The 23735-nt window shown below is 43.0% G+C and overlaps 1 protein-coding gene across 4 annotated transcripts in view; it reads left to right on the plus strand.

Moving 5' to 3' along the window:
* The window catches only part of abcc8 (ATP-binding cassette, sub-family C (CFTR/MRP), member 8), a 291828-nt gene that overhangs the window by 253647 nt on the left and 14446 nt on the right, over positions 1–23735 (plus strand). For all 4 annotated transcript variants that reach the window (XM_078549123.1, XM_078549126.1, XM_078549124.1 and 1 more), the window contains 6 exons: positions 8972–9074; positions 13999–14112; positions 16596–16716; positions 16834–16964; positions 19970–20048; positions 22919–23027. In XM_078549123.1, the coding sequence (XP_078405249.1) occupies positions 8972–9074; positions 13999–14112; positions 16596–16716; positions 16834–16964; positions 19970–20048; positions 22919–23027 (657 nt within the window). The remainder of the gene's footprint in view (positions 1–8971; positions 9075–13998; positions 14113–16595; positions 16717–16833; positions 16965–19969; positions 20049–22918; positions 23028–23735) is intronic.

Consider the following 23735-nt stretch of genomic DNA (forward strand, 5'->3'; position numbering starts at 1 on the left):
TCTATGCCTCGGCTAATAAAGGCAAGTATCCCATATGCCTTCTTAACCACCTTATCTATCTGTCCCGCTACCTTAAGGGACCAGTGGATATGCACACCAAGGTCCCCCTGATCCTCCATTTATCGTGTATTCCCGTGCCTTGTTTGTCCTGCCTGTGTGCACCACCTCACACTTATCTGGATTAAATTCCATTTGCCACTGATCAGCCCATATCCTCCTGTAATCTAAGGCTATCCTCCGCACTATTTACCACTCCACCAATGTTCATGTCATCCGCGAACTTACTGATCAACCCTCCTACATTCAAGTCTAAATCGTTTATATATAGCACAAACAGCAAGGGACCCAACACCGATCCCTGTGGAACCCTACTGGACACACACATCCAGTCACGAAAACACCCCTCGACCATCACCCTCTCCTTCCTGCCACTCAGCCAATTCTGGATCCAATTTGCCAAATTGCCTTGGATCCCATGGGCTCTTACCTTCATTATCAGTCTCCCATGCGGGACCTTATCAAAAGCCATACTGAAATCCAAGTAGACTATGTCAAATGCATTGCCCTCATCTACACACCTGGTCACCTCTTTGAAAAATTCAGTCAAATTGGTCAGACATGACCTCCCCTTAATAAAACCATGCTGACTGTCCTTGAATAATTCATGCCTCTCCAAGTGTAGGTTAATTCTGTCCCTCAGAATTGCTTCCAATAGATTCCCCACCACTGAGGTTAGACTGACTGGCCTGTAATTCCCTGGTTTATCCCTTCCTCCCTTCTTGAATAACGGTACCACATTGGCTGTCCTCCAGTCCTCTGGCACCTCTTCTGTGGCCAGATAGGTATTGAAAAATATTACCAGAGCCCCTGTTATCTCCTCCCTTGCCTCACTCAACAGCCTGGGATACATTTCATCTGGGCCTGGAGAATTTTCTACTTTTAAGCCTGCCAGACCATTTAGAACCTCTTCCCTTTCTATGCTAATTTCTTTAATTATATCACAGTCCTTCTGCCTCATTTCCATACCCACGTCGTCCCTCTCATTTGTGAACACCAACACAAAGTATTCATTTTAGAACCCTACCTACGTCTTCCGGCTCCACACGCAAATTACTACTATGGTCCTTAATGGGCCCTATTATTTCCCTAGTTATCCTCTTACTCTTAATGTACTTGTAAAATAACTTTGGATTTTCCTTTATTTTACCTGCTAATGTTTTTTCATGCCCCCCTTTTGCTCTCCTAATTTCCTTTTTAAGTTTCCCCCTACACATTCTATACTCCTGTAGGGCTTCTGCTGTTTTGAGCCCTCAGTGTCCGCCACAAGCCTCTCTTTTTCTCTTTATCCAATCCTGTATATCCCTCGACATTCCGGGTTCCCTGGATTTGTTGGTTCCACCCTTTCTCTTTACTGGAATATGTTGGCCCTGTACTCTCCCTATTTCCTTCTTGAATGGGTCCCACTACTCTGACGCCGATTTACCTAAAAGTAGCTGCTCCCAGTCCACTCTGGCCAAATCATACCTGATCTTATTAAAATCGGCCTTCCCCCAATCTAGAACTCTGATTTCTGGCTCATCCTTGTCCTTTTCCATAACAACTTTGAAGCTAAAGGAATTATGATCACTATCTGCAAAATGCCCTCCCACTGATACCTCTACCACTTGCCCGGCATCATTCCCTAAAATTAAGTCCAGGTCCGCCCCTTCCCTTGTAGGACCTTCTACATACTGGCTTAAAAAGCTCTCCTGGATGCTTTTTAAGAACTCTGCTTCCTCTGAACCTATCACACTATGACTGACCCAGTTAATGTTGGGGAAGTTGAAATCCCCCACTATTACTACCCTTTTATACTTCTCTGAAATTTGCCTACATATCTGCTCTTCTATTTCTCTCTGACTGTTTGGGGACCTATAGTACACTCCCAGCAATGTGATTGCTCCTTTTTTGTTTTTCAGTTCTACCCATATGGCTTCATTTGAAAAGCCTTCTGAGATTTACTGCTGTAATTGATTTCTTGATCAATATTGCGATACCCCCTCCTCTTTTACCTCCTTCCCTTTCTTGCCTGAAGATTCTATATCCTGGAATATTGAGCTGCCAATCCTGCCCCTCTCTCAGCCATGTCTCTGTGACAGCAATGACATCTTACTTCCATGGGTTAATTTGTGACCTCAACTCATCTGCCTTATTCGTCAGACTCCTTGCATTAAAATAAATACCATCCAACCTTGCCAAACTCCCTTGTGCCTTAACTGGCCTATAATTTCTATGCTTTCCAGACTCACTTGCTCTCTCTTCTAATTTTTGCTGTGCATCTTCCTGTGCTGATCCTCTTCTCAGGGTCCCATCCCCTTGTCAAGTTAGTTTAAACTTTCCCCAACAGCACTAGCAAACCTCCCCACAAGAATGTTGGTCCCATTCCAGTTCAGGTGCAACCCGTCCACCTTGTACAGGTCCCACCGCCCCCATAAACGGTCCCAATGTCCCAGAAATCTAAAGCGCACTGACTTGCACCATCTCTCCAGCCACGCATTCATCTGGACTATCCTCCTATTTCTATACTCACTAGCGCGTGGCACCGGAAGTAATCCAGAGATTAATACCTTTAGAGGCCCTGTTTTTTTAATCTGTTTCCTGGCTCCCTAAATTCTGCTTGCAAGACCTCATCCCTCTTTCTACCTATGTCATTGGTACCAATATGTACCATGAGTCTCCTACCACTATTACTCGTCCCCTCTTTTTCCTCCCCCACTGTGAGCTGAGCCACTCACAGTGCCATGAGCGTGGCTGCATTCCCCAGAGGAACAGTCACTCTCACCATTTTCCAACATAGAAAAATGGTTCATGAGCAAGATGCACCCTGGGGATTTCCTGACTACCTGTCTGACACCTTTCTTCTGACTGATGGTCACCCATTCCCTCTCTGTCTGCACTTCCGTAAGCTGTGGGGTGACCACGTCTAAAAACGTGCTACCACGAAACTCTCAGCCTTGCGGATGCACCTCAGTGCCTCCAACTGCGGCTCAAGCTCCAAAACTCGGAGCTCAAATAGCTGTAGCTGCTGGTATTTCCTGCACACGTGGTCGGTCAGAGCACAAGGAGCATCTAGGACTTCCCACATGTTGCAGGCAGTACATAACATGGGACTGAGCTGCCTTACCATGCCTCTAGTTGAAAAAAAACCCTTACTTTAAGTTAAATACAGTAAAAAAAAAACATTAAATTATTTATGTACTTTATAAAAAAACTAGAACCCTTACCTTTCCTTAGTTTAATCTATGTTAAACTGGAAAAAAAAACTGGAGAAAGACACTTACCCACTATTCACCAATCAGCTCTCACCTTTGTGCTGACGTCATGTTTTGAAGCTTCCCCACACTTGTGCTGGTTCTGATCTCTCCGCCGCTCTCTCACACTGTCTTGTGATGTCACTCTTGTTATTTTCAACAAGAACTGACTGCAGGACACTCTTCCCAGACTGCTTCACCGCGATGCTGACTGCAGGACATTTTTCCCAGACTGCTTCACCACGATGCTGACTGCAGGACACTCTTCCCGGACTCCAAGCCATTCACCATCCTGACTTAGAAATATATCTTCATTCCTTCATTGTCACTGGGTCAAAATCTGGGAACTCCCTCCCTAGCATTAATGTAGGTGCACCTACACCACATGGACCGCAGCAGTACAAGAAGGCAACTCACCACCACCTTCTCAAGGGCAACTAGGGATGAGCAATAAATGCTAGTCTAGCCAGCAAAGCCCACATCCCTTGAATGAATAAACAACAATAAACCCAAGAAACATGGAATGACAAAAATCTCACTCATAAGATCATAAGAAATAGGAGCAAGTGTAGGCTATTTGGCCTATCATAGAAACATAGAAAATAGAAGCAGGAGTAGGTCATTCAGCCCTTCGAGCCTGCTCTACCATTCAGTATGATCATAGCTGATCCTCAGTGTCAATGCCCTACTCCCGCACTCTCCCCATACCACTTGACGCTTTTAGAATCCAGAAATCTATTTCCTTCTTAAATATATTCAGTGACTTGGCCTCCGCAGCCATGTGTGATAGACAATTCCAAAGGTTCCCCACCCATCTCAGTCCTAAATGGTCTACCCCATAGCCTGAGACTGTAACTTATTGTTCTAGACCCCCCAGCTAGAGGAAATATCATCCCTGCATCCAGTCTGTCCAGCCCTGTCAGAATTTTATATGTTTCAAAGAGATCTCCTCTCATTCTTCTAAACTCCAGTGAATACAGGCCTGGTCGGCCCAATCTCTCCTCATACGACAATCCTGCCATCCCAGGAATCAGTCTGGTGAACCTTTGCTGCACTCCCTCTATGGCAAGTATATCCTTTCTTAGGTAAGGAGACCAAAACTCCAGGTGTGGTCTCACCAATGCCCTGTATAGCTGCAGTAAGACATCCTTGCTCCTGTACCTGAGTGCTCTCACAATGAAGGCCAACATACCATTTGCCTTCTTAACTGCTTGCTGCACCTGCATATTTGCTTTATCAGTGATCGGTGTACAAGGACACCCAGGTCCCTTTGTACATCAACATTTCCCAATCTATCACCATTTAAATAATACTCTGCCATTCTGTTTTTCCTACCAAGGTGGATAACTTCACACTTATCCATGTTATACTGCATCTGCCATGTATTTGCCCACTCACTCAACCTGTCTAAATTGCCTTGAAGCACCTTAACACCCTCCTCATCTTTCACATTCCCACCAGTTTTTGTGCCATCAGCAAACTTGAAAATATAACATTTGGTTCCCTCATCCAAATCATTGATATATATTACGAATAGCTGGGGCCCAAGCACGAATCCCTGTAGTACCTGACTAGTCACCGCCTGCCACCCCAAAAAAGACCCATTTATTCCTACACTCTGTTTCCTGTCTGCTAGCCAATTCTCAATCCATGCCAATATATTACCCCCAATCCCATGTGTTTTAATTTTACCAAATTTTAATTTTACCAAACTTTATCAAAAGCTATCTGAAAATCCAAGTACACTGGTTCTCCCTTATCTATTCTGCTAGCTATGTCCTCAAAAAACTCCAGCAGGTTTGTCAAACATGCATTCATTTTCATAAATGCTTCATAAATTGACTTTGTCTAATCCCATTGATATTTTCTAATTCTCCTGTTATCACATCCTTTATAATAGGCGCTAGCATTTTCCCTGCTACTGATGTCAGGCTAACCGGCCTGTAATTCGCTGTTTTCTTCCTCCCTCCTTTTTTAAATAGTGGGGTTATATTTTCCACCCTCCAATCTGCCCGGACTGTTCCAGAATCTACAGAATTTTGGAAGATGACAACCAACACATCCACTATTTCCATTGCTACCTCCTTTAGCACCCTGGGATATAGATTATCAGGCCGTGGGGATTTATCAGTCCCTTTAATTTTTCCAGCACTATTGTTTTAGTAATGCTAATTTCCTTCAACTCCTCTTTCTCACTAGACCCTTGGCCCTCTAGTATCAAGCCTACTCCACCATTCAATAACATCATGGCTGATCTGTTTGTGGCCTTAATTCCACTTTCCTGCCTGCCTCCCATAACCCTTGACTCCCTTGTAGACCAAAACACAGACTGTGAATGATCTGTTTGATTGTACATTGTACCATAGGCACACAAACATAGATACAAACATACGAATTAGGAGCAAGAATAGGCCACTCGGCCCCTCGAGATCACTCTGCCATTCATTAAGTTCATGGCTGATCTGAATGTGACCTCAACCCCACAATCCTGCCTACCCCAGATAACCCTTCACCCCCTTGTTAGTTAAGAATCTATCAAGCTCTGCCTTAAAAATATTCAAAGAGTCTGCTTCCGCTGCCTTTTGAGGAAGAGAGTTCCAAAGACTCACAACCCTCTGAGAGAAAAAATTTTTCCTCATCCATCTTAAGTGAGCGCGACCTCTTATTTTTAAACAGTGACCCCCTAGTTCTAGATTTCCCACAAGAGGAAACATCCTCTCCACATCCACCCTGTCAAGACGCCTCACGATCTTAAAGGTTTCAATTAAGTCACCTTAAGTCTTAATTAACTCTTAATCTTCCAAACTCAAATGGATACAAACCTAACCTGTCCAGCCTTTCCTTATAAGACAAATCTCCCTTCCTGGTATTAGTCGTGTAAACTGTCTCTGAACTGCTTCTAATGCACTTATATCTTTCTTTAAATAAGGAGACCAGTACTGTACACAATAATCCAGATGTGGTCTCACCAATGTCCTGTACAACTGAAGCATAACCTCCCTACTTTTGTAATCAATTCCTGCTTTCTGTCTCCCTCCCTTTTTGAATAGAGGAGTTATATTTGCTATTTTCCAATCTAATGGAATCTTCCCCAAATCTAGGGAATTTTGGAAAATTAAAACCAGTGCATCAACTATCTCACCAGCCACTTCCTTCAAGACCTTAGGGTGAAGTCCATCTGGCATGGATAAATATCCACTAATCCTGTAAGGCATTTAAGGAAAGCTCCAGAATATTAGAGGAATATTTGACAAATGAACTTTCTTTTGACTATGGCTTTTTAAAGTTTCCCTCCTGAAGGCACTGATTCCTGATAGAGTGCAGTTTCACCAAGAACTTAGCTTTTACCTGTTAGCCTAAACTATAAATGTTTATATGCCATTTGATCATGGACAGTATCCCAGCCAAGCCACTTCTCTTCCTCAGACAACCACCCATGTGCATTTGTCAACATTGCCATTGGCTCATCATCAGGAGCAGCAAGGTTGTCTAATAGCTTTCTTGCTCCTTTAGTTTCTTATGAACTCCGTATAGACTGATAACTTGTTTTTAAAAAAATGAATTTCCAGTGACTGACTGAAAGTATCACACAAGATTTCAAGTTTAAAGGCTTTCACTATAACAAACTAATTGAGAGCAACATTGACTGACCACTTGTTGGTAGGCAACTTATACTTTGAACTACAGAAAAGAATTCCCCATATGACTTTTAATACAACTGACAATCTGATGCCACAGCTCTGCTTTGCTCTGTCTCTTAAGTGGACAAATTGTTCTCCCAGAACCAGTCCAAAGCCAATCTCCGCTCCCAATGGCCTGCTTCCTTTTTCCTTTCCTAGCTGGGAAACCTCAAATCCCAGTATGACTTTCACTGTCAGGATTACACTGTGGATTCCTTCCCTCTAGCCCAAGCGCGGCAAATCTTCCAGCCTCCTTTAAATCCTCATAAACTCGGTCTCTTCAATCTGAGCATGGGCTCCTACCTGCAAGAGAGTCAGCATTTTCTCTGCTTTAGATACAGGACTGACTGCCTGTATTTCCGGTTTTCTGTCTCTCAGATGGCTGCAGACAGACTTGTCTATGTAACGATCAATAATATCTTGGGAACTCCGTAACCCAATACTAAAATGGCTTTCTATGGACATTTCCCCTCTCAAGGCTCATCTCCATGGAAAGTAAATCACACAGGTCTTGTATCCAGGTAGAAATGCGAGCTGTTTAAAAGGCCCACCACTGCACTCTGGAACTTTGTCCCATTTGCAGTAGAGGTAGTTAGGTCCTTTAGCCCTCAGCCCTCCACGTACTCCCCTTGGCCAATCTATGCACCCAACCCTTCCAGTGGGCACACTCAGACCCTCCATGCCAACATATGCCCCTGTCTTCCCTTTGCCTTTACACACTCTATGCCAAGCCACCCATTTTCCACCATGGGCAGACCTCAGGAACCATGCCAAAATGAAATAAAGTTCTAAGTATCTGTTACAGACTTCACTATATAAAAACACTCTCATTGATAAAAGACCATTCAATGCGTTTAAATTCCTTCAAGTACTTAATGCAGTATAAAAACAAACATTAGTATTCATAGCTCCACATCAAAGACATCTAATCCCTAATAACCTCTTGAAGTTGTCAATCAAATTGTGAATTTACAGCATCCCTCACATTCCTCTCCACCCCATGGCAATAATGAAAAGTTGTAGAAGCAGTCAAGCAGTAATAATACTATAACGAAAGCCCTCAGGCTTATTTCAACAAACTGCTATTGAACGAAACACCAATTTTTTTTCAACTGGAAATCACAACAGGCTGCTTTTTCTTTCAAAATTTGAAGAGCAGGGGATTTAAATAACTTGACAGCTTGACAGTTCCACAGAACTTATTCACCTTTTATGCATATTCAAATCTAATTTTACAAATTGTAAGCAACACACAGCAGGAAACAGATCCCATTTTTGCTGGACCAAGGTCTGTTCGAACTCAGCAATGAGCTCAACTGGCCCTGCAGGGTTTGGGTTTCCCCATGTATGAATCACACCCAGCCCCATCCTCACCCTCACCGGCCAAAACAGGATCTGTTGGGAATAGGTGTGGGACTTCCAGATCCAGGATCCCAGCGCCACTTTGGCTAAGACGCAGAGTCTCCACAACTCCACACCAATCCGGGCCTTACAATGTACCTATGGTCAACACAACTGCTCATACATTGTCTAGGTGTGAACACCTAGCACTTCCCTTCTAGTAAATCAAGCTGGACCCTGTCTCCATTGCAAACAAGCCACCTAAGGCTCGTTGTTGGGCAAAATTCAGAGCAAGTTGCATGAACCCCTTCATTCCTCCATTTTACCTTAAAAAGAGACAGTTGTATGTATAACAATTTGGGTATTGATGTTAACTCAAGAAATTCTATTGTACACTCTGATTGAGCTCAACTAACTCAGCACAGACCAAGAATGGAACCTGAGGGTATGTGCTCTGTGTAAAGCAACTACATGCTGTGCTTAATGGTAGGATTACTGTGAGCTAATATAGCATTTCTGAATTGAATGCAGAATCAGAATAAATAATTTTAGTTGCTGAATAAATATTGTGGGGAAGAATGCTTAATTTCCCTAATTTTCACCCAACATGTACACCTAGTAAACCTCCTATCAATAGAATCTATATGGCTGTATTTTCAGGGAAGAAAATCGCTTTAGGCAGCAGCTGCTGGAGCTCACCGACACTAACAACATTGCCTCCTTGTTCCTCACAGCTGCCAACCGCTGGCTAGAAGTTCGCATGGTAAGGCTTTCAGGCCCTCTGTCTTTAATGTTGATCATTGTCTTTTTTTAATCTTTGTTCTCACTTTGATGGAATTAGAATTTGAGCTGTGCATTTAATACCTGTACTATAGTTTACCAAAGAAAAATGTTCATCTTCACAGACCCATACTTAAAAAGGGCTTGATGAAGATATTTATTTTGAATTCAATTAATTTACTTTAAAGTAGCCAAAGCCTTACTGAAATCTACTCTTACACTGCCACACACTTCACAGTTTTTAACCAAGAGACAGTGAATGTGTAACTCCTGAATTGGGACCTGATCTCATTTTAAATGGAAGCACTGTGGGACCTCCTGGAAGGTGACACCTCATGATACTATCTGGCATCACGTCTAGCTGAAAAATGTTCAGTTAATTGAACGTCATGGGCATTTCATAAATGAAAATATACCCTCTTTAAAAATTTGGAGATATTGTTGCTTCTGTCTGCATATTCAGTTATTTGAAATTTCCAACTGAAAGCAGCATGCTATAGCTGCTGCAAATGAAATCAGCATTTCAAAGTTAGAATGGTGTGGTTCTTGCAGATGATGGCGTTCCCATGCACCTGCTTCCCATGTCCACCTAGGTCACAGGTTTCAGAGAGGTGCTGTTGAAGAAGCTTAGGCAAGTTGCTGCAGCGCGTATGGTACATGGCACAAACTGCACATACAGTGCATCTGTAGTGGAGGGAGTGAAAAAAGTGGTGAATAGGGTGCCACTCAAGCGGGCTACTTTGTCCTGGATGGTGTTGAGCTGCTTGAGTGTTGTTGGAACTACAATTATCCAGACAAGTGGAGTGTATTCCATCATACACCAGACTTGTGCCTTGTAGGTGGTGGAAAAGCTTTGGGGAGTCAGGAAATTAGTCATTCGCTGCAGAATACCTAGTCAAAGTATTTATGTGGCTGGTTCATTTAATTTCTGGTCAGTGGTGATTCCTAAGATGTTGATGGTACGGTATTCAATGATTGTAATGCCACTGAATGTCAAGGGGATGTGGTTAGAATTTTCTCTCTTCTTAGAGGCGATCATTGCTTCGTACTTGGTGGCACCAGTATGACTTGCCACTATTCAACCAAAGCAAGGATGTTGTCCAGATCTTGCTGCATGTGGGCGTATACTGCTTCAGTTTCTGAGGAATTGTGAATGGAATTGAACAAGTGCAATTATCAGCATGCATCCCTTTTTCTGAACTTACGTTGGAGGGATGGTCCTTGATGAAGCAGCTGAAGATGGTTGGTCCAAGGGCACTGCACTGAGGAAGCCCTGCAACGATATCCTGGGCTGAGATGATTGGCCTCTACCATCCACAACCATCTTTTCTGCAAAGAATGACTTCAACCAGTGAATAGTTTACCCCCTGATTCCCATTGACGTCAATTTTAACAGAGCTCCTTGATGTTACTCTGGGTCAAATGTTGCCTTAATGTCGTGGACATTCACTCTCATCTCAGCTTTGGAATTCAGCCCTTTTGTTCATGTTTGAACCAAAGCTATAATGAAGTCTGGTGTTGAGAGGTCTTGACGGATTCCAAATTGAACAACTACCATTTGATAACAGTCTTCCATCACAATGTGATGATTAGAAGTAGACTGATGGGTTGGTTATTGGCCGGATTGAATTTGTCCTTTTTTCTGTGGCCAGGACATATCTGGGCAATTTTCCACTTTGTCCAGTTGATGCCAGTGTGGTAGCTGTACGGGAACAGTTTGGCTAGATGCGTGATTAGTTCTGGAGCGCAAGTATTCAGCACTACAGTTTAAATGTTTTGGGGGTCCTGTAGCCGTCTCTGTATCCAGTCCCCTCGGCCATCTCTTGACATTATGTTGAGTGAATCAAATTAGCTGAAGACTGGCTTCTGAGATGATGGGGTCCTCATGAGGAGGCCAAGTGCGTTCACCCACTCGACACTTTTGGCTGAAGATGTTTGCAAACACTTCATCCTTGTCTTTTGCACACATGTGCTGGACTCCACCATCATTGTGGATAATGGAGGGTCCTGCAGCCTCCACTACCTGTTAATTGTTTAACTGTACACTAACATTCACGTCTGGATGTGGCAGAAATGCAGAAATTTGATTTGATCTGTAATTTGTGGAATCGCTTAGCTCTGTCTATAGTATGCTACTTCACTTGTTTAGCATGCATGCAATTCTGTGTTGTAGTGTCACCAGATGGGCACCTCATTTTTAGGTACATCTGGTGCTGCTCCTGACATGCACCTCTACACTATTAATTGAACCACTGTTAATTCCCTGGATGGATTGTAATGATAGAGTGAGGGATATGCCAGACCCAAAGGTTTGAGGTTGTGGTGGAATACAATCGTACTGCTGCTGCTGATGGTCCACAGCACCTCATGGATGCCCAGATTTGAGCTGCCAGATCTGTTCTGAATCTATCCCATTTACCATGGTGTGCCACACAACACAATAGATGGTCTTCCTTGGTGTGAAAATGAGACTTTTTCTTTCTACAAGAATAGTGCTGTGGTAACTCATACCAATGTCATGTTCATCTGCATCTGTGACAGGTTGATTGATGCTGATGAAGCCGAGTGAACTTTTTCCCTCATGTTGGTTCTCTCACCACCTGCTGCAAGCCCTGTCCAGGAGCTATGCTCTCTCGTACTCAGACAATTTGGTCTGGAGTGGTGTTACCCAGCCACTTTTGGTGATGGGCATTTAAGACCCCATCCAAAGTACATATGTGTCCTTGCTACCCTCTGTGTTTCTTCCACATGGTGTTAAACATGGAGGAATACTGATTCCTCAGCTGAGGAAGGGTGGTAGGTGGAAATCAGCAGGAGATTTCCTTGGCCAAGTTTGACCTGATGCCATGAAACTGTACAGGATCTGGAGATAATATTGAAGATTCCCTGGGCCACTCCCTCCCTCCTATCTGTATACCACTGTACCACCACTTCCAATGGGTCCAACCTGCCAGAGGGACAGGATATACCCAGGGATGGTGATGGAATACTTTCCATTGCGTGGATGGCTGCCGTTGCAACAATATTCAAGAAGCTCAATACCATCCAGGATAAAGCAGCCTGCCTGATTAGTACTTCACACACTCACTTAAGCATCCACCAACTCCACCACTGGCATGCTATGGCTGCAGCAAGTGCTTTCACCTCCAAATTTACCTTCATGTTCCCCTCAAAGTCACATAATTCCCTGACTTGGACATATGTCGTCACTGGATCAAAGTCCTGTAGCCCCTGACATAACTGCATCATGGGAGCATCTTCATGCACTACAGTGGTTAAAGAAGAAGGTCCACAACTATATTCTAAGGGCAACCAGGGATGGGCAATAAATGCCCGTGACACTCTTGTGCCATCAACTATTAAAGCAAACTTCTCTATATTCAAAGGTACTAATAAGTTTACTGCCACTATAACTACTATTATTACCACAATCATTATGACTACTGCTACAATCACTATTACAGCAACAAGCATTTATATGGTGTCATTGATATAGAAAAATGTCCCAAGACATAAATGAAAAATACTGGATGTTGAGTCAAAGAAGAGGATATTGGGAGGAGTGACTTGAGTATCTTAAGAAGTAGAAAGTAGTGGAAAGACAGAAACACTTAGGAAGAGAATTCCAGAATGTGGGGCCCACATGTCTGATGGTGCAACAGCCAATGGTGGGGTGAAGAAAGAGTGATTTTTTTTTAACCAAAAAATGAAGAGTTTGAAGGTGGATTTTCATGCTTAAGGAGTTTACAGAGAAAGGAAGGGTGAGGCCCTGGATGAATTTAAACACAAGGATGTAAATTTTTAACCTAAGGAGTTGGGAAACTTGGAGCCAGTGTAGGTTACTTTGTAGAGGCACAGAATAGTATAACCACCAGAAAATGTAAAAAGAGCAATTAATCATCACTTTCCCAAAGCTCAACACAAAACTGGGGGCTGAGTTTTACCGGCCCACAGGAGGCAGGGCTGGGGGTGCTGGTAAAATCATGGTGTGCTGTGTTGGACTGGCTTCCTGACCATGTACTGCCAGTTGGAAATTTTACCAGCGGCAAGACCAGAATCAGACAGGCTGCTCGCCCCAAGGATTCAGACAGAGAATTTAACATTTTAAAGGCCCTATTAAGGACTATTTTACTGCTGTTGATATTTTGCTGGATTGCGGATTGATCCCCGCCACACGAAGAGGCTGTCAGCTAAATGGAAGCAGCCTCCCATTGGCAGCACAGGACGGTGGGGGGTAAGTGTTTTTTAAAGCAAAGAGGGAGCTGTGGGCAGGGAAAACAGAACCCGTGGCCCCAACAATACCCCCGGAGAGGTTTCCCCTCCAGCACTCGGCCCTGGAATTTTTTTTTAAAATTGCCTACCTTTTGTAAGCTGCAGGGCCCCTGCCTGCCTCAGCAGCCCTGGTGGCATTTTGCTGGCCCTCCGATTGGGCTGCCAACTCTCATGGGTGGGCTGCCATCCCAAATTGGACAGCAGCCCCAACGGCTGCCATTTAATTGGCCACTGCCCATAAAATTCAGAGGGTAGTCCCACCAGCCACCTGCACATGTTGGCAACATACGTTTCCTGCCAATGTCAGGCCACCCACCCAATCAGCAAAATTCAGGCCTATGTCCCTACAACATGTTCATACTGAGTTCGTGACTGCATTCTGTTCTGGAGGCCAAGTGTCCCTGTTGAGTTCCTTTATCAATAGCTACAAACCAGTCAGTGTATTATCCCATCAAAATTTAAAAATTGAATGGTTGCTAGATTCCCATAAAGCATTAAATGTTGCCTGCTTCCTGTTCAGTATTTTTCTGTAATTCTGCTCAAGCTCTGTGTTAGTGCATATCTACTCATTCATTATTGCTTTGCTTAAGCACTAATATTACATGGCTGGAATGATGTTTCTTACAATTTCTCAGGAATACATTGGAGCCTGTGTAGTCCTGATTGCAGCAGTAGCCTCTATTACCAACTCATTGTATTATGGGCTTACGTCAGGACTCGTGGGTCTGGGACTTACTTATGCACTTATGGTAAGAATATTTTATTGATCTTTCTTTGTAATTGGATAAGCTGTCAGTACTTAAAGTTGATAAGGCACTGGGACCAGAGAGATGCATCCAAGAATATTAAAGGAAGTGAGAGTGGAAATTGCAGAGGCACTGGCAATAATCTTTCAATGTTCCCTGGATTCAGGAGAGCTGGAGGACTGGAGAATTGCAAACGTTACGCCCTTGTTCAAAAAAGACTGTAAAGATCTGCCCTGCAATCACAGACCAGTCAGTTTAACTTCGGTGGTGGGGAAACTTCTAGAAACAATTATTCGGATAGGATTAATAGTCACATGGAAAAATGTGGGTTGATTCGGAAGAGTCAGCATGGATTTGTTAAAGGAAAATTGTGCCTAACTAACTTTCTGGAGTTTTTTGAAGAGGTAACAGAGATGGTTGATGAGGGCAGGCCATTGATGTGGTTTATATGGATTTGCAAAAGGCATTCGATACGGTGCCACACAGCAGACTTTTGAGGAAAGTTATAGGCCATGGAGTAAAAGGGACAATAGCAACGTGGATACAAAATTGACTGAGGGATAGGAAACAGAGAGTAATGGGTATTTTTCAGGCTGGAAGAAGGTTTGTAGTGGAGTTCCCCAGGGGTCGGTACTGGGACCCTTGCTTTTCCTGATATATATAAATGATCTAGATCTTGATGCGCAGGAGACAATTTCAAAGTTTGCAGACGGCACACAACTTGGGAGAATTGTAAACTGTGAGGAGGACAATGTAAAACTTCAAAAGGACATTGATACATTGGTGGAGTGGGCAGATAGGTGGCAGATAAAGTTCAATGCGGAGAAGTATGAGATGATGCACTTTGGTATAAAGAACATGGAGAAACAGTATAAAATAAAGGATATTATTCTAAAGGGTGTGCAGGAGCAGGGAGACCTAGGTGTATATGTACATAAATCATTAAAGGTGGCAGGACAGGTAGACAGAGCTGTTTCTAAAGCATACTATTTTCTTGGCTTCATTGATAGGGGCATAGAGTATAAGATCAGGGAGGTTATGATGAACTTATATAAGACACTGGTTAGACCTCAGCTGGAGTATTGTGTACAGTTCTGGGACCACACTATAGGAAGAATGCATTGGAGAGAGTGCAGAAAACGTTTACGAGAATGGTCCTAGGGATGAGACACTTAAGTTATGAGGAAAGATTGGAGAAGTTGAGACTGTTTTCCTTGGAGAGGAGAAGGCTAAGAGGAAACTTGATAGAAGTTTTCAAAGTCATGTGGGGTCTGGACAGAATAGAAAGGGAGAAACTGTTCCCACTGGATCGAGAACCAGAGGGTTCAGTTTTAAAGTGTTTTGCAAAAGAAGCAAATGTGAGGTGAGAAAAAAACCTTTTCACACAGCGAGTACTTAGGGTTTGGAATGCAATGCCTGGAAGTGAGGCAGGTTCGATTGAGGCATTCAAGGGGGCATTGGATGATTATTTAAATAGAAACAATGTACAGGGTTACACAGAAAAGGCAGGAATTGGCACTAAGTTAAAATGCTCAGAGAGCCGGTGCAGATACAATGGGCCGAATGGCCTCCTTCTGTACCATAACAATTCTTTGATTCCCTAATTTTGTGGCACAATTAAAGAAAGAAGGGAAAGGAGCAAAGGGGATATAAGAAGGCAGGTAGTAGGATCAATCTATGAGAAAGGTTTCTGATAGTTTTAAGGTTCTTAAGAATCAGGTAAGAATTATGTGGACATAAATTGGGAGGTAAGGGGAGCAAATTGGAAAAAAGTGCATCTGTGAACTGGAGGAAAGAAGAAGGTGAAGAGTACTTCTGTGAACTGAGAGTAAGAAGAGTCCCTTTTTGAACTTGGGAGAAGGAGTGCTTCTGTGATTTGAGAATATGGTGAAGATTCTCAGTATGAACTGGAGGACAGAGGAGATGAAGTGTCATTATGAACTGGGGAACAGGCTCGGGCAGGTCACATTCACCTTTTGAACTCAAATAATTACTAATTTTGTACATTTCTCTTGTTTGGTGCTGATAAATGTTTATTTAATTTGCCAAAATGCATGGTTTGGAATTCTGTCAGCATTAGGCATGCATTTAAACAAGCTGTATTTATTTGGAAATTGAGTATGATTATTTGAGACATCTCTAAATTAAAAGAAATTAAGTGCTGCAAGGGTAAATTTACCATTGATTCTAATTGTTGCTTATATTGCTGTTAAATCTGAGATTCTGAAAGTAGGACTATTTCATCAAGTTGCCTGAGGTTTATATTAAAGCGTAAGTAGAAAAAATGTTGTGCATTAATGATGTTGAGCCCAGAGGTGCTTATTTTTTTATAAATTGATTATTTATGTAATGTTAAGTTTGTTAGTGGTGGAAGGTCAACACCGCCTTATGTTTTGCTTTTCATATTGACAGTATATCCAGTTTGGCTTTGCTGGATGCTGCCAATGGCAATATGGTTAATATTTTTTATTGGTATCTCTCTCTAGATTTCAAACTACTTGAATTGGATGGTACGCAATCTAGCAGATATGGAAGTGCAACTGGGTGCCGTGCAAAGAATAAACAATCTTCTTAAAATTGAAACGGAAAATTATGACGGACTTCTTTGTGAGTATTCTCAGATGGCACATTTTATAGGGAAGTTAAATATAACCAAGCAGCTAATTTAATGAAGGAAACACCTAACCATTGTTTTTTTCCCCCATCCTTGTTACTCTGCTACAGCACCTTCCCAGATTCCTCCAAACTGGCCAGATGAGGGTGAGATTAAAATTCAGAATCTCAGCGTCCGGTATGACAGCAGCCTAAAGCCAGTGCTAAAGAATGTGAATGCCCACATCAGCCCAGGACAGAAGGTAAGTTGGTATACCTTGTTTAGTTCATATGAAACTAGCCAAATGGAGATAGATTAAATACTCCTGTTAATTGGCCTTCAAAGAACTGAATAATAATTTAAGGGCAAAAGACATGCTGCACCATGCTGGGCACACACCAGGAATGGCGCAGGAGAACTCTTGCCGCCTAAAGAAAAGTTTGGCACTCTGGTAGCTGAGTACACCGTGTCATAAGTTAATTGGTGGGGGTGGGGGGGGGGGGGGCGCAAGAGTTGTATTCACATTCTCCATATGGCATGTTCCTCATCTTAACTATGGCATAAAAGATGGCAGAGAATGCTGATCCAATACTGCAAGAATAATGGGAAACTTAACAAGAAAATGACCTGCCATGCTGATGTATATGTTTGCAGAGAGCTTAAGAGTAATGCTCATACAGTACATTACAAAATAGCTTATGTTATGAGGACAAATAAATGAAGTAGATTTTGTTTTAAAGCACTGCCCTTTTGGCACAGTTAATGCTGGGGTGTGAGTGCTGGAACAAGGGTAGATTTCAGCGACATAACGTTCTTTTTGCCCTCTAGTTGCTCAAATAATATCTCTGGTTCGATTGCAATGTTGCTTCTGTTCTCAGCAGTCTATTATGCAGGAGCCCAGCAGCAAGACTGGGCTCTGCACAGGGATTGTATTTGTGTAGTACATGCTGTAGCAAGATTTTGAACAGGGTCTTGTTGCATGAGAGTCATAGAGCTGCTAGTGCAGGGTAAAGCATCCTCAGGCAAAGGAATGTGTCTTTCGGATGGGAGAGAAACATTTTAAAAGGAAAGAATTCAGGTCTGTTATGTTTATTTTCATTGTTTGTACCTAGGAGAATTAGTTATTTTTTCATGAAGGCAGTTGGAGCATTGAAGTCCTCTGAGTCTGAGCCAACAAATGTTTGATGTGTATTTATTGATACCAGACCAAAAATTGGAATATTAAGAACCTTAAAGCCAGTACAAAAATAAATTAAAACATACAAGTTAATATCAACAAAAACAGAAAATGCTGGAAAAACTCAGCAGGTCTGACAGCATCTGTGGAGAGAGAAAAACAAAGTTAGCGTTTCGAGACCTTATGACCCTTCTTCGGAGCTGAAGAGAAGTGGAAATGAAATTAAATTTATACAAGTTAATATCAGTAATGGCCAATGGTAAAAGATGAGGTTAACTGAAAATGGATTAAAGCGGTTCCTGACTATGACATTCTGACACATAAGAATCTGCAAGATTATTGATTTCTTAAACAAAAGTCAGCTTGGTTCAGTAGTAGCACTGCGCTTATCAGCCAGAAAGTTGCAATTTAAGTCCACACTGACTGGAGCTCCCAATTTAGGTAGACATTCCAACGTAGCACTGAAGGAATGCTGAACTGCCTGGCCAGCTGTCCTTTGGATGGGAGATTGAACTGAGGCCCAGCTATCTGTTCAGGTTAGCATAATTTAACAGAGCAGGGAGTTCTTCAGGTATCCTGGCCAATATAGCTCTCTCAATTAATAACACCAACAAAAATTAATAAAGTCATTCATGTCATTGATGTTTGTCGAATTTTGGTGGTGCAAAATGGCTTTGCCTGCCTATGTAACAGTAACTAATTGCATGAGAACTTTGTAATGAGACAAGACACTAGCTTCGATTTTGAGGCCAGTAGCAGAGGAAGAGTGTTTAACTTCAGTGTGCTTACAGTTGCCCACAGACTTTTTTGGTTCCTTATGGTTTGAACTTATGGTTCCTAGAGATCATTTCCAGGGGATCTGTGGTACATGTGAGCAGGTCAAACAATAGCATGGTTTTTCAACCAATCAGACTGAAAAATATTCACTAACGCGCAGGCCTGGATTTTCACCGAGTTTAGATGACTCTGGAGCGCTTTAAAAATGGCAGGCGGGTCCCGATTCCAGGATTCCCAAACCCATTCCCAGGCTGTCCGATTTTTGTATTGCTCAATTTTCGCACTGTGTATGCTTGGCTGAGAGCCCAGTCATCAATTAGAGTACTAAAATGCTCAAGCCCCAAGGAAAACATTGCTTGATTGACAGCTCTGCCACTGTGATCTCTGCTGGTCAATTTCACAATGCGTGTTTGCACAAGATAAAGGTTTCAAGGGTCTGGATGATTGACACTTCTATTGCCCTGTATTAAAAATAAGTTTTCTATTAAGAAAGTGGAAAATGATCAATTAATTACTTTTTTAAAGTTTTGTTTTACATATCCTACTATCACTATAGGGTTCATTGCTTCTATACAGTGCATAGTGGGTGCATGGGCATGGAAGTGCCATAGCTTGCCGTGGGTGGCATTAGGGGCCATAGGGTTGTTTGGTGGGACTTACTTTGGCATGGAGGGGCATGAGGTGGCATGGGGAGTGTGTGCAGGGTAAGGGGGTGTGAGGAATGGAGGGCCTTTCTGTTTTTATTTTAACTGGGATGGAGTCCCACTGCACCGAGGCAGGCCTTTTAAACAGCCCATTCCGCACCCAGCAGCCCCTGCGGCTGCCTCTCACCTCTTTCCCAGGTTGGCTGGCCCAATTCCAGCCCACACCCGCCACCCCACCCCTCCCCTCCCCTCACCCCCGGCAATGAAGATCCCACCTTTGCAGGCACTTTCTCACAAGGCAGTCAGGCTGAACTTGGAGTTTTCCTGACTCCCCCTTGGTGATGAAAATCCAGGCTGCAGGGTATAAACCAACAAGTATAAATACGAATATTTAATTAATTGTAACATCAGCAGAAAGCAAAATAGAGAGGGAACGGTAGATGAGATTAAGAGAGAGATGTAAAAGAGACAAAGAATTTTTTAAAATTTAATTTTCTGCTAGCCTCACCATTGTTCTTAACACAAAAACCAGACTATTATATATGTGGGAAAGCGTGATTTTTTCTAATTTAATATTTGTTACTGTAACATGCCTTTGGTATTCGTCTCTGAAGGCGTTACTATGTATTATGTTATAACATTCAATATTAGAATGTATTTATTGCACAGGTTGGAATCTGCGGACGAACTGGCAGTGGGAAGTCTTCCTTTTCTTTAGCCTTTTTCAGGATGGTAGATACGTTTGAAGGTAAAAAATTAACTTGGCTTTGTTCTGTATATTCTCTCATTCAGTTTCTTCATTTGTACCTACCGATCATACCCTTCTAGAATGTATTCTGTCTAGAATCTGAGCTACAGCCATTGGTACTTTTAGATGCATTGGCTGGCAGCATATAGTTCAAAAGAGCCATGGTAATGGCAGTACTGTCCAGCAGAGTGCCAAAGTAAACCCGTAGTCGCAAAAGTCGACCTTCCATACACAGATCAGCCAGTCTATAATTCTATTATCCATCCAAAATATTTTCCAGGAATGTTCTGCGCAGGATTTCCTGACCCACCATCCTCAGTGGGGAATGCATCCCAGCCAATCACAGCTGCCCCACAGCTATTTAATGATCCAAGGAGCATTGATTGGCTGGAGATTGGACTGCCCCCTTGGGCAGAAGTCCAGCCCCAGAGAGCTGCTGGCCAAACTGATTGACCGGTGGCTCTCTAGCCCCTGCAATGTCGGTGGCAGCAGTAGCTAGGACTGGGTCTACAAGCAGTCCCCAGATACTTAAACCCGGAGTTGAGGACCAGCTAAGTGCAGAGGGTCCTACGCTAGGAGGAGAGGTGAGACTGCGGGGTGGGGAGAGGGGAGTGGTGTCTTGATGGAAAGGCTGTTCAGTCAGGAGTATCCACAGAGGGAAGAGCTTGGGTGGGGGGTGGGGTTGGTTGCCTGATGTGGAAAGGGGCCTTGAGGGAGGTGACCCCTTTTCTGCCTGAGGCCAAGCAGGGTGACTTGCTGGGCTTCTCCCCTGCCCCTGAACTCCTCCCACCAGCTTCAAAATTGCAGCTAGGCGGGAGGCCACTTAAAGCCTCAATTGGGATGAGGATGGGCAGGCCACATAAGTCTTGCCCACCCCATGTAAAATTGCTCACAGGGTGGTGGTGGGTGGTAAGGTGGCGCAAAGGGCACCCAGAGAATTTTACGGGCCATCCCACCTGCAAACCCACCAGCAGGGGACCGTAATATTCTGCCCTAAGTGTGTAAAACAAAAAAAAAGTGTTTTGATTATCTGTTACCTTGACAGCAACCTTATGTTATACTGTTCGCTTTACTGGTCACTCCTGCAAGTAATCCAAGTTTCTCGCATTCAGGAATGTGCCCACAATGGCCATTATCTACCTATATAAATAATGTAACCTAGAGTTTAAGAACAGGACTCCCAAGTGATCCAAACTGGTTATTGTGTCTGTCGCATATGCCCTCAAATGTAATTCTCCAATTAAGCAGGCAGCTTAGTTAGATGATGCTAAATATCAATTAATTATTGGGCTACTTTATTTTACAGACAGAAACTGAACACATAGGGCAGGGCTTTTCAGATAGCAAGGTTTCTCAGCCTGCCACCCAAAGAGTCACCCTGCCAATACTGGCTGCCCTGCAGCCTTCTAATGCTCCTTTGGCTGATGATAAGACTTCCACCCTCAAATTGGGAGGAAGTCCTACCTCAGAGAGTTGCCGGCCAATCTAATTAGCCAGCATATCTATAGTCCTGGCAGCAGTGGCCAGGATTGGGACTACAAACAGTCCCCAGATTCAAAGTCCTGCAGTCAAGGACCAGGTAAGTGCATGTGGTCTCATGATGGGGAAGGGATGTAAGGCCCAGGGAGGTGGGGAGAGAGGGGTAGAGGTGTCGATGGAGAGGCTGGGGTGGGGAGGTCGGGAGGGAGCATATGCGGGGTGAGACCTTGTGGAGGGGCGCCCAATGTGGAAAGGAAGCCGTTGAAAGGGGCGCCCTCCTGCCTAAGGTCTGAGCAGTGACTTTCCAGACTTCCTATCCTGCCCCTGAACTCCTCCCACCAGCGTCAAAATTGAGGCCGGACAGGAAACAGCCCATAAGCGGTCTTTAATTGACCACTCGAATCCTGGAACTCCCTCCCTAACAGCACTGTGGGTATACCGCACCACATGGAGTGTAGCAGTTCAAGAGGCGGCTCACCATTGCCTTCTCAAGAGCAATTAGGGATGGGCAATAAATGTTTGTCCAGCCAGTAATGGTCTCACCCTGTGAAAGAGTAAATTAAACAAACTTGTGTGTGATAATAAAAGCTTTTGCCCAATGATAAGGTTGAGGTGGCAATGCGTTCACATAATTGAAATCCTTATCACCATGCTCTGTAATATTGTAAGGAATTGCATTCATCATCCCACATTCTCACAGGGCCTTACATCTTTCTCCTTTACTCAAAACAGTGCTGTTTTCAAGATTCTGCATTCTGCTTTTATTAAGCATTTGCTTGGGGTTTGCCCACTCCTAGTGTCAGCTATGGCTCAGTTGGTAGCACTCTCACTTCTGAGTCAAAAAGTTGTGGGTTCGTGTCCCACTCAAGGACTTGAGCACAAAATCTAGACTGATACTCCAGCACAGTACTAAGGAAGTGCTGCAATGGAGGAGGTGCCGGCTTTTGGATGATGTTAAACCGTGGCCTCGTCTGCTTTCTCTGGTGAACTTGAAAGATTCCATGTCATTATTTCAAAGAAGGGCCTGATGTCCTGCCCAATAATTATCCTTCAATAAACATCACTAAAATAGACTGGTCATTATCACATTGTTGTTTGTGGGAGCTTGCTGTGTGCAAATTGGCTGCCGTGTTTCCACAATACAACAGCGACGCTTCAAAAGTAGTAGTTTACTGTAAAGTGCTTCAGGATGTCTGATAGTTGTGAAAGGTGCCAATTAAATGAAAGTCGTTTTTGTTTTAGATTTTTAACATCTATTTAGTTTTATGTATTGAAACTGAACACACCATTTACATTCAATTTATAATCTAATGTGTATTATGTGCCATGAGAGTTTTTAAAGCATAGCTTAAAAGCAATACTTCTGAGTGCTGTTGTCTTTTGCTGCATAGGGAGGATAATTATTGATGGAATAGACATTTCCAAACTGCCGCTAAACACTTTACGATCCAGACTTTCCATCATTCTTCAAGATCCTGTGTTATTCAGCGGTTCAATACGGTGAGCGTTGACCATCAGGCCATTTGAACCTACTGTTAATAATTCTGCAAAGGCCATTATACAGTTTGTGTGAGTCAGCCTCTGAAGCAACTAGCTTCAATTCTTTAAAATGGCTATTGCTTCCAATTGTTGTTTTTTGTTTATTATGGAAAATTTTCATCCATACAATTAACTATGTTCGAGATTTTCTGGTATTAAATTTTAATGAGCCTCTGTTAGTTCAGGAGCTAAGGTTGGCTTGCTGCTCCGCTTTCTCTATTTCTATTTACATGATGTTAGAAATTTCTATAATAAACACACCCTGAATAATTACCCACAAGGAAAGTATACCACAGGAAGCAATGAGACATAAATGTCTGTAACAGGGAGAGAGACCTGATTATTCTGTGATGGTCTGTATGCTTACACAAATAAACATATGCTGTCCCATTGGTGTAAATCACTTGTGGAGATTGCCTGTTTACAAAGTTTGAAGGAAAGCTCACCCTGATGAGCTTTAGCATCACACTTTAGTTAGTGCCTCATAATTGGACATAAACTGTTTACATATAGGCTGTTTGGTTACTTCGCTGCCCATTCCCTATGATAGTACTGAAAGAATTTCTTTTTCATCTTACTACTTTAGTTGTAAAGTTTAACAAATCTTGTTTTTGTGTTGAATCACTGACATCGTGTTAGGCCAGCATCAATCACCAGGTTGATGCTGAT

This window comes from Cetorhinus maximus, chromosome 9 (assembly GCF_964194155.1).
Source record: "Cetorhinus maximus chromosome 9, sCetMax3.hap1.1, whole genome shotgun sequence".
Taxonomy (NCBI): Eukaryota; Metazoa; Chordata; class Chondrichthyes; order Lamniformes; family Cetorhinidae; genus Cetorhinus; species Cetorhinus maximus.